This window comes from Mangifera indica, chromosome 6 (assembly GCF_011075055.1).
Source record: "Mangifera indica cultivar Alphonso chromosome 6, CATAS_Mindica_2.1, whole genome shotgun sequence".
Classification (NCBI taxonomy): domain Eukaryota; kingdom Viridiplantae; phylum Streptophyta; class Magnoliopsida; order Sapindales; family Anacardiaceae; genus Mangifera; species Mangifera indica.
Genome location: NC_058142.1, coordinates 15,738,278 through 15,750,355, shown reverse-complemented (window position 1 = coordinate 15,750,355; position 12,078 = coordinate 15,738,278). Strand labels below are relative to the sequence as shown.

At 33.2% G+C, this 12,078-nt stretch overlaps 1 protein-coding gene across 1 annotated transcript; it reads right to left on the bottom strand.

The window, feature by feature from the left end:
* Nucleotides 1-1,562: 1,562 nt before the first annotated feature.
* On the bottom strand, nt 1,563-10,746 carry LOC123219708 (probable LRR receptor-like serine/threonine-protein kinase At1g56140). Its single transcript, XM_044641695.1, has 24 exons — nt 10,671-10,746; nt 9,940-10,120; nt 9,009-9,080; nt 8,853-8,924; nt 8,673-8,744; nt 7,864-7,935; nt 7,674-7,745; nt 7,503-7,574; nt 7,301-7,372; nt 7,138-7,209; nt 6,979-7,050; nt 6,479-6,550; nt 6,281-6,346; nt 5,524-5,589; nt 5,029-5,073; nt 4,868-4,929; nt 4,361-4,740; nt 4,090-4,285; nt 3,842-3,988; nt 3,534-3,652; nt 3,131-3,341; nt 2,776-3,007; nt 2,511-2,661; nt 1,563-2,403 (listed from the first exon to the last, which is right to left on the bottom strand). Exons 1-24 carry the CDS (start codon nt 10,744-10,746, stop codon nt 2,002-2,004), a joined length of 3,054 nt encoding a protein of 1,017 aa, XP_044497630.1. The 3' UTR covers nt 1,563-2,001.
* Nucleotides 10,747-12,078: the final 1,332 nt, after the last annotated feature.

Genomic DNA, 12,078 nt, shown 5'->3' with positions numbered 1-12,078 from the left:
CAATTATCGAGTAAGTTTTGATTCCTTAAAATGGTAAAACCAATATCTTGCACTCACAATACCAGTTCCTTAAATTTGGAAACAAGAACCTACGGTTGCAAAGTTGATTCCTACAAAATAACAATAAAATTATATATATATATATATATATATATATATATATATATATATATATATATATATATATATATATATATATATAATATATTTTTTATATACAATTTAAATATATAAATAATGTATTATTATATAATTGAATAATTTTAAATTAAAAAAAAAATAATACTCAATCATATAATGAAATATCATTTATATATTTAAATTATATACTAAAAATATATACATATAATATTAAATTTTATAAATGGATATTAAATTATTTTTAATTCTATGTCAAATTAAATTTTCTGAAAACATTGGTTGACAAAAAAAAATTAAATGCTGGCGAGAATCATATGAAAGTTGCAGCATTTTCCAATATCTGGAAGTTTTAAATAAGCTAACTGCAGATGAGATATTATAATCCTAATTAATAAATATGTGTATTATTCGAATTTTTATATTAAAAAAATAAAAATCATAATCAAAACTAAAATAGGTCGGTACCTAAAATTCAAGAACTAAAATTAAAAATGATCTTTTTTGGCTCCTATCCAGAACTTATCCAATCGATACAACACTGAGTTGGACTGTTTGGATCTCTCAGATTTTTAGATTTTCGCTAAAAAAAAAAATTAGATCTCTCAGATTCAAGGGTCATTGGTGGAAAAGTATCTCACTAAACTCAAGCTTTCCCTGGCTAATTCAAGTGTTGGGTGAAAATAGAGGAAAGTAATAAAAGTTTTGCCAGGAGATGAAACCGCCAAAAAGAGACTGAATGAACCAAACTGGTGAGTCCTAGAGTCCTGGAAAGCAATAATTTACTGTTTTACCATTGGTGTTGATGGGTTCTGCTTTCGATTCGGTTTTTCAAAAGGTGGAATCATAACTAAAGCCGATCAATTCCACTACAATTGGAATCAAAACCTATCCGAGGTAGAAGGGTTCTTACCAAAACCAAAAATTGAGTACCCAACAGTTTTAGTTTGGTTCTTTAGCTCACTCCTAAGAAATATAGTGAAATTCTGTCTTGTATACAATGGTTGCTTCCACTTTGAAAATGCTAACTACTTCAATAGTTTTGCATGAATTATAGTTTGCAGGAGGAGTATTATTCACTTGGTTTCAGTGAGTCAAGAAATTTCTCACCTCCCATCTGACTAGAGTTAGGTCAACTTGTTCAAGCTAAAAAATGAACTGGCTCTGATAAACCCAAATGAGCTCAAACTTGAGCTCAAGACTATTATTTTTTAGTTCAAATTTGAGGGGCATTTGACTCATCAAGCTCACGAGCCTGGAAAATAATACCCAAAGAAGGAAAATCGGCCATACACTAAATTATAGGAAATGAATTAAAGGGCAGACTGAAAGCTACTTATAGAACAGAGCATTCTTATTGCAGGGAAAGTTTCTCTAAAAACAATTCAATCCAAGCACATTTATGGACAATCATATACAAATTGTTCTGCATCTTAACCACCAACACCCTATGATCTACTCATTGGATTAAAATCCCATATACTAAAAACTACAATAATACTTTATGCACTAATAATGTATATAAACACCGGTATAAACACTAACATATCATATTTGATTGAGTAAAATTTAATTAAAAATAAAATAATACATAATCACATGATGATACATCAATGTTTATGCTCATATTTGTACCCACAATTAGTGCATGTAGTAATACTGTTTAAAATTGGGGTTGGATTTTCCACTTCCACTTGAGGATTCCCTCGCCCCAACTGATATATCAGAAACTTTTCTATCTTTAAATCCAGTATGATGGTCATCATATTCATCATATTATAGTTTCACAACACTACAAGTCCTACTGTATCTTGGAGGATATTGATCAAAAAGTTGACTAGCTTCAGGGAGTAAAGAAATTTCTCACCTCCCCTCTGTTATAATGTCACTGAACTGAGTGGCATCTTCTGAAGAGAGCAATGGATCAACTCCGGGGCTAAGATCAATTGCACTGTCGCATTGGTTCTTCTTTCTGCTGTAACTTCTTGTAGATGAAGATGTAACACTATCTTTGCTCAAAAGACTGTTTGTTATGTCCATACAATCCCAATCTGTCAAATAACTTGGCTTTGAAGTAACAGTTTCCACATCAATGTCCCCAGAAAGCATACTCACGATACGTGACATTGGTGGCCGTAACATTGGTGATGCTTGAGTGCACAGAAGCGCAACTCCGATTACACGAAGAGCTTCGATTTCATTGAACTCTGTTAATTTGGGATCTATCAGTGCCAAACTTTGGTTACTTTCATGCAGACTCCAGACCTAGAAATATCATAGAGACAGCTCATTAATGAACGAATAATTTTAACTAGGGTGCACAGAAGAAAGCAAACAAAAAAAATTTCAAAATTCAAGTTCATTTTGTTTACCCATTCAAGAAGATAAATCTGTTCCCTATCCAAGCTAGTATCAGAATTTGTTCTTCCACAGACAATCTCCAAAGCAACAACACCAAAGCTGAATACATCAGCCTTTTCCGTCAGGTGCCCACGCATTGCATACTCCGGTGCCAGATAGCCACTACAAAAAAATGAAGGAAGAATGTACATAAATACAAAGCAATTCTTTGCCGCACATTCTCTAAAAGGAGAATAAAGGAAGAATGATAGTCGAGGAATAATTACAGGAACTTACATGGTGCCTGCAACTCTAGTGCTGATGTGAGTTTTTGTGTCATCAAACAGCTTTGCCAATCCAAAATCTGATATTTTCGGGCAGAGTTTGGCGTCAAGTAAAATATTACTTGCTTTGATGTCTCGATGCACAATTTTTGGCCTAGAATCCTCATGAAGATATGTTAGACCTCTTGCAGTTCCTAGGCATATATTGAACCGGGTAGGCCAATCTAGATGCATCTCCCTTCTTCCTGCAAAAATGTGGCTGCAATCGTTACGATCTTCCAAGAATTATTAAAGTTGATAATTCAAGATGCATAGACAATTTATCTCCATAAAGGAATTAGAGAGATAGATCATTAGCATCCTCATACCAAACAACACTTGATCAAGGCTTCTGTTTTCAAGATACTCATAAACAAGGAGGCACTTAGTTCCCTCGATGCAGCAGCCATATAATTTCACAAGATTGCGATGTTGCACTGCAGTTATGGTAGCAATCTCATTAACAAACTGATTTTTCCCTTGGTGGGATCCAAGCGAAAGTTGCTTCACAGCTACCACCCTTCCATCAGAAAGCGTACCCTGCAGCATCAGATTTATAGACATAAATCATTTCTGCTCCATCTTGGTGAGTATCCAAAAGCTAAAGCTCACCTAGTTTTCCTTTTATTAGTGTCAAACTATGATAATGCATTGCGGATATAACATTGCAGCCTAAGTTTTCAGTGTACTAATTATTGTATGTAACTTGCAAATGTAAGATATTAAAGTTACCTTGTACACAGGTCCAAATCCTCCCTCACCAAGCTTATTTGCAGGGTCGAAGTCTTTTGTTACAGATCTCAACTCAGTGTAACTGAAAATTTTAGGTTTAGGTCCCATTCCAAGTAGCACTGCATATTGAAGCAAGGTAAAAGATTACATAACAACATTAAGAGACAAATTACAGCAGCAGCTTTGCCAATTTCATGAACCAAATTATGTGCACTAGTACAACATTTAAGCTTTTGTGAAACCTATATTAAACTTGGTTTTTGAGACTTCAACTATTATTATTTTTAAAATCTTTTGGGCACAATTACCTTCCACATTGTCATTGTCTCTTTTTGTTCTCATGTAGAGCATTAAAAACATCAATATGAAGCCTAAACTTCCGAAAGCTACTACAATACCAACAATGAGCCCAGTCTGGTTCTTCTTATGTGCAATACCGACAGTGGGTTTGAAATCTGAGAAGTAAAATTCAGTTAAATGTATACCACGAAGAAGCATATAAGCACATCTATTATAACTCATCTTAAGTGAAGGTTCAAAAGAATCAAATAATTACCTGGAATGACACTAAGAGCTGAAATTAATGGCCCGTAACTACCTACTTCAGGTATGAAACGAGTCCCTTTACCAGCCCAAAATAAGTGAATTTCAAGATAGTTCTCTGACACATTAGCTTTAAATTTCTTTATAACTGCTTTCCTTTCCCCACCTGCTTCCTTTGATATGTCAAAATCTTTTAACTCAAGAATTCCCTACAGGATCAATAATGAAAGAAATTATAAATGTATTGTAAGGGAAAGAACCAAAACTTTCCAGTGAATGTTTACCTGAATATAGATATCAAAAACACGTCTTCCAAGACTTGTCCACGTGTGTGAGCTTTGATCGTCAAAAACTGTCTCAGCAAAGGACAAGCTCACATTGTAAGGTCCATTCTGCAGACCAAGCCCATAGTATCTAAGTGATCCTGGGGATTGCCTTGAATACTGGTAAAGCTCCGGGGTTGCAGTGCCAGTCACTTGCGAGCCAGTATTTTGGACACGTGTGTTAAATTGTCCATTAGAAAATAAACTCACATCACTAACTGCCCATTTTTCTGCACCAAGTACATTAAAAGAAGCTCCACCAGTATTATAGATGTCAGCCTCATACACTATTTTATCAACTTTCATTTCTTCACCACCACACTTGATTGCAAAACCTGAATCTGCAATTGCAAGTACTCAATATGATATCAGTATGGTCCAGTTAACCCAATTGGGGCTGAATAAAGAAACAATTTATAAAGCCACAGCAGCATCTATATAAATTTCAGTACAAAGAAAAAAGCTTACATCGTGGACTATTCTTATTGCAGGGGAAGTTCCTCTGCAGACAGTTCAATCCAGGGATAATACTGGCAAGCACAGAGAACATTACCAGTTATCTTGCCAGTGCCTTTTTACAAAAACAAAATCTGACACCTTAGTTCATCAATGAAGGAACTATAACTAACCTGCTGTTTGAGTCATCAAATGCGAAATTGTTGCCCACTAAATTCCTGTTCAATTCCATAGTAAGATCAATTATCATTCAACGTTTGAAGTATACTTATCAGGGATGTATTATATTAAGTCATGACATGAGAAAAAACCAACCACATTACAAAAGCATTAGAGATGAGTTATGCCCCCGGTATTCAAATGGTTATTCCAAGCAACTTTTGTTCAGATGTTGAAAATTCAAGCACATCAAGGCAATTAGTTGGGTACTGTCAAGTATTTTAAGATAATTTACAGATAATAAGACAGAACTGGGCCACTGAAATGATGAGTGCTCAAAAATTCTCATACAGTCATCTGAATTTCTCTTGAATTGGCAAGAATGTCATAAATTTTATTATTGATTTCTTCATACAATCATGCAATTTTATGAAGCATAAACAAATAAAGAAAGAGGGTTCATGTGAACTCCACAATACAAAGAAATTATTATGGTTCAAGAGACTTACGGTTGTTGTGAACCTGCAGTTATCCACAAGGGAAAAGATCCTGATAGATATTTGTAAGATAAATCTCTGCAAGAAATATAATGTCAAGCACTATATGAGTAGGAAATAAATGCATATAAATCTAAAAGGGAACTTCATCAAAACTTTCAATTGTTTTAATCAATCTTGTAACACCCTTTGAGCAAATCTCATATCGACAAAGCACAAGAGGAATGTTGGTTATGTATGGACATCCACATTGCTTAGAAATGATAATTGAAAATTGGTTAAATAGCAAATAAACTCCCAGACAATCACAGCCAGTTTTGGGTTGCAAAAAGTAAAAGGAAAACCATGACAAAATTTGTCTAAAGTAAACATCTTAAAAGTGAACTAGAGTATTGGACCAGACTGTTAAGGTATCAAAGCTAATGAATATAATATATTTAGACAAATCTCTCATCAACAAAGTACAAGAGAGATATTGAGTATATATAAGCAAGGGTGCAAGCTAAAATGTAAAATTATCGATAATATTTTAACAATAAGTCATACTATTAGACTAAAGATATTACAAACTATTTATCAAAGAAAGTGATCTTTATATGTAAAAAAAATAATAATCTATTTTTTCTGTCTTAATCTACTCATAAAGTGTTTAGCCCCAATACCTCTTTTAATTGGAGCCTCTAAAACTTTCAAGATACAACAAAAATGGACATATAATTTCCATCTAATTAAACATCGTATAATAGGCATAGTTCCCAACTGGGCTTACATGCTTTGAAGATACATAGCTTTTTGCTGAGGAAGGGCTCCTGACAGACTATTATTTCCTAGAAACCTGGCCATTGAACCAGACGGAAACTAATGTATGTTAAATGAAAGAACAGAGGATGAACAAAATATAACATGAAAAAACGAAAATAAAATAGTCAATTGTTGAATAGATGGAGGGAAGCTTCAATAAATTTACAAGTGAGTAAGAGAATCAATACTGAACAAAGCACTTGGGATTTGACCAATTAATTTGTTGAAACTCAAATCCCTGCAAAAAGAGAAAAATATTTATTTAAAGACACACAAATAAACAAGAGCAATGTTATGTATATACATTTTTAGTATACAATTTGAATACACAAATAATATCTCATTATATAATTGGATGTTATTTTATCTTTAATTCAAAAATATCTAATTATATGATGATATATTATCTGTACACTCAAATTGTGTACCAAAAATATATACTTATAATTTTATTGAATAAATAATAAGGAGCAATGATATGTGCACATAGTTTTTAATACATAATTGCGTATATAAATAACGTGTTATCATGTGATTGGATATTACTTTTTTCTTAATTCAAAATCATTTAATCACATAATGATATATTATCTATATACTCAAGACTCTATGCACATAGTTTTATTGAACAAGTAGATGAACAGAGGGTAATACAATACTACTTACAGAGTTTGTAATTTTTTATATTCTCCGATGTTAGATGGAATGCTACCATTGATCAGAGAATTTCTTAAAGATCTAAGGCCAATGTCAAAATGAATCAGCTGAGAAGAAAAGTAGAAATCGAAAAATTAGATGTAACTGAATGGAATATGCATAACTTACAATTCAGTTAAGTCCTTCATATTTTTAATGAAATCAAGCGACGAGCTCACATTATTTATATCTGTGATTTGTCTGCACAAATAATTCTAACAGCACTAATATGATATCTTGCCATGTTAATTTTTGTAGTTGGTATCTGTAGTATTATTATAGCTATACTCACAAGGTGGTCAATGAGGTCAAGTCAGAAAAACTGGATGGTATAGGACCTTCAAAAGAGTTTCCTCCAAATCTCCTGCAGAAAAATTTGACAGACTATTTACACAATAATCAGAATGCTTAAATCTAGACAGAGCCTGAGAAAATTTCTGCTCCCATTCACTAAACACAATTTAAAAATATGAAAGAATTTTTGAATATATTACAGCGATGTAAGCCTGGTCCAGTTTCCGATGAAATCTGGTATTTTGCCGGTTAATGAACAATCATATGCGCACCTGAAATTAAAAATTCACCAAGCCAAGTTCAGGCACAAGGTAATCTTCATCCATTGCAGAAACAAAAAGCTACAAACATGCAGATAGGGTTTTCCTTACATAATTTGCATATTTTGGAGATTAGCAAGTGTTGAAGGAATCTCCCCAGTCAGTCCAGAACTGTCGATGTAACTGTGACATTCACCAACAGAAAACTTCTTAATTTCATAAGACCTGAAACTCTGGGGAGACAATAGTGATATACTTAAGAAACATAATATAATATATTAAACAAAAAAGTATGACTTACATTTGCTCTAGTTTGACCAAGTTACCCAGTTCAGCAGGAAGTGCTCCAGAGAAATTGTTGGAACATATAGCCCTGCATGACATATACCAGAAGAATATAACACTTTAGTTGTCAGTGTTTTATTTAAATTCATATATTGTGTTACATGAGTACTCAAAATCTTTCTGTGACAAACACAATTTTTAAGCAGAATTTTTGGATGAATATAATTGCAATTGTATATATGCACAATGACTAAACCATCACACTGAGTTTTCCTAAGTAGCATGTGACGCATAGAATCATGACAGTTTCTTTTATCTTGGACTATGTTAGGATCCAAAGTGCAAGAGATGGGGCTTGGATCCCACATTAAAACGTTAGGGCTTCCAGTGTGAGGTTTATATAGCTTTGAATTCCTCATTCTCAACAGCTAACATTTGAAATGTAGGGAGATAAATACTGTTCAAAATACCAAATAATACGAACTATGAGAAAATCTAACTTAAGAGATTGGAAAGTCTAAAGCCATATAAACCCTAAACCAAAAGTTAATATGGAATCCAAGTTCTAGGATCGTATCAGACATCCATTTCCTTTCTAGATTTAAGAGTATTAACAGTAATCAATTTCAGAATAAAAACAATAAAACTTCTACTGTTGATTCTGCAAAAGCCAGCCACTCTGGACAATGGCACAGAAGATAGCTTGTATGTCTACAGAATGCTTATTATTGATGCTTTTGTTTAATAAGAATAATTGTAGAGACTTATCTAAATCTTGCTGTCATTTTACAAAAGAGATCAAAGGAGAGAGTTTTCCAGTCTTACAGAAAAGTTAAGTCCTTCAGGTTTCCAAGCTCCCTTGGGAGAGGCCCGGAAAGTGCGTTGTGGCCAACCTCTCTAGACACATGAAACACAATTATAACAAAATCCAAACTCAGTTACCAGAAATAATCAAATATAATCTAAAATATGTTTTCAATCATATGGGTACTTTTCAATACTTACAAATACTTCAATCGAGATAAATTTCCAATAAATGCAGGCAAGGGACCAGTGAAGTAATTTCGATTAATTCTACTGCAGTGTTCAAACAGAAAATGATAAAGTTCAAAGTGGATTTATACAAATCAAATTCAGGGAAATGGAAGGGAAAATCCATACAAATTTGTCAGAAATTGCAAAGCCACCAGTTCTTCTGGAATTACTCCTGTTCTGCCCAGTGCAAATACTCTCCTGGAAAAAAAATAAGGGCAACTTTCATTCATACCTCCTCAAATTTGACCAGATTACAGTTGTACACTCTCTTGGCCTCAGAAAAATACACACTTCCTTATAGTCACATGCAACCTTGGGAAAGCTTTTGTTAGGTGCTAGTGGTTCCCTCACACTTTTAGCCTGTTTTCTAGCCGATTTGAGACAACCTAACAATCTCCCCCTCACACCATCAGCTCAACATTCTTCATAACCAGTCATCCGGATGAGCAATAGGATACTGGTTGGAACTTCATGTCAAGCAGTTAATCTTGTAGACTTTTGGGTGGAGCTGTTGCAATCAGGTTCTGATACCACTATTTGATGTTTTTGGATCTCCCTCATCCCAAAAGCTAGCATATACTAACATCTAAGCTCCTTCCCAACCAATGTAGGACAACCCAACAGGTTTTACCACAACTTTTGGGAGAAAATTGGAACATACTATTTAATGAAAAAAGAATTACAAAAATAATGAGCACTCAGTCACAGAAGTTAAAATCTATCTAAAGCATCACAAAAAATTCGTACAGTGTAGGTTGAACAGTCAATAACTCAAAATTTAATGCTAATGCCTAATAGCACGAAGTCAACCCAAAATCTATTCTTAATCTAAGTGAGAAAAGGGAATTTTTTTTTTTTTCAAAAATTTAGAGACTGAAGCCTAAGAGAAGCAAGCAAACAAACAAACTTTGTTCTGCAGAAAAGGCAGGTTTAAAATAAATTTTATAATTCAAAAGAGGATTCTTTAGGAACCAGTATAATCTCTCTGTAACTGATTAACCTGAAACAAGTCAATATGAAAATTTCACTAAATTTGGTAGAGAGAAAGAGAGAGTACAGCTCAGTGATATGGCAGGTTGAACCATTATCATAAGAACAGTCACATCTGATAGCAGGATTATAGTGTTCCAAGTTTGTTGCATTGATGGCAGCTCCACTGCATGGCTGTCCACTTATGTTCCACACTCCTGGTGCTGCCTCTGCATCCCATTGTTGAAATATTGAGTTCAATGCCCTCACTGCTCACAACATCAAACCAGTCAATCAAAATTTTCATAACCAGCTCAGAGAATTGCATGCAACACTGCAAACTACACAAATTAGCACTCATTGTTAGTTCACATAGTTTAACCCTTGACTTTGGATAACTATTAAGATTTTTATTATTGTAATGCTGGATTCAGAAATTTATTTCAAATGGGATGTCTGAAAAAAAAACAAGTCTTCAAATATTTGACAAATCCAATATGATGATCAAATCAATGGCTTAAAATTCCTCCTACATCTTTATCTATCACTTCTGACTTCATAATTCTTGACTACTAGTGTTGTAAAAGATTTGCCACCCTCTTTTAAAACTTGGATCAAATTGCTTAGTCTAACCAATAATCGGTATCAAATATGGTCTGGATCATAGTTAAAAGCTGTTTCAATCATTAGACCGAATTGTCCCAAAATTAGATCAGTTAATAGTGTCAAACCACGGGTCAATTGTCAGGTCTAACCGTCATGTTGATATCATGCTGACATCGAGGCAAAAGACCATTTTAAATTTTAATTAGCTAATACCGATATCATGCTGATATCTGGAGTTTGACCAACTGATCCATTCTTTGACCAGGTCAACACCTGGTCTAAATAACATCACGTGTTATCAAAATTAGGTTTTTTCTTGCCACAGTAAATGCTTTTTATATTGAGGACGAATCCACATACAATACAAATATGTGGTCTATACTGACTTCACTGTAAAAAAATAATAATAATTTGCTTTCCTTTCTATTTGGAACAATATTTATGTTAATGTTTTTTCATTTGATTCAAGTGTTTATTTTTTTAATATTTATTATTGTTTTATTCTGAATCAATGATTCAAATTCGTGGTTTGGATTCATAATTTGAATTCATATTTCATTGATAAAACGATATCGTTTTATCTAAATAGTAGAAAAAATCACTAATTCGAATCGAACCAGGTCACAAATTCAAACTATCTGTTCGAACTATGAATTTAAACTGAACCAAATCACTAATTTCAACTATCGATTCAAACTATGAATTCAAACTGAACTCAAATCGAGTTAAGTCAAACATAACCTAACTTGAGTTTGGTTTAGTGTAAAAAATAAATCAAATCTTTTAGTTTGAATTCAACTTAAATTTGAATCAAATGAATTTAAACCAAATTAAATCGAGTTAAATCGATTTAGATCAAATGAAGCCAGAGGTTTCATCCTTCAATAGGAGTTTATACAAAATAAAAAATTCTATTGTAATTTGTGAGTAATTTGAGGGTGTTGCAGATGGTGGATTTTTCCACCCCATATTGTTGACTTTGGCCAAAAGGCAATGGGAATGCATTAAATTAGCTTGGAAAATTGGCTTGGAAAATTGGCTATGTTTACAGCCATATTTGTTGACTAATGGGGCAGCCAAATGTCTATAAATACTGCCCCCTTACTCTTCATGAGATATGCAAATTTTCTCTTCTCTTTTCTTCATCCGGAAATCAATTGCTTCAATTGCTTTTGCTCTTCCTCTCTTTTCTTCTCCATTCTTCTTGAATCATTTATCTTTGTATACTTGTGTATTAAATTTATAACATGTTATCAACACGATCAGCTCAGGTATATAATATCTTTATATTATGTTGTTATATTGTTTAAATATTATAAATACGGATATCCCAGTTGTGATGTCCCAGTTGACTTTTAATTTCTGTTATATTTCTGCTTAATTTTTCTTTATAATTATACAATATTTGCAACCCGAAGTTTGCAAAATTGTAAATCTGGACCTAAAGTTCTGAAACTTTTGAATCTAGACCTGAAGTCTGGAATATCATAAATTTGGACCCGAAGTCCTGCATATTATTTGTAACCTGAAGTTTACAATATTATGAATCTAGACCTGAAGTCTGGACTATTATAAATCTGGATCCAAAGTTCTGAATCCTATTTGTAACTTGAAGTTTACA

Bases quoted from the DNA above. Each gene is read 5' to 3' on its own strand.
- LOC123219708 (XM_044641695.1), bottom strand. From the start codon at position 10,746: ATGTTATTTAGACCAGGTGTTGACCTGGTCAAAGAATGGATCAGTTGG. The intron at 7,575-7,673 runs GTAAGGAAAACC...TTTTAATTTCAG, and splicing joins CTCCAAAATATGCAAATTAT to GTGCGCATATGATTGTTCAT. The intron at 4,930-5,028 runs GTTAGTTATAGT...TGTGCTTGCCAG, and splicing joins TTTGATGACTCAAACAGCAG to TATTATCCCTGGATTGAACT.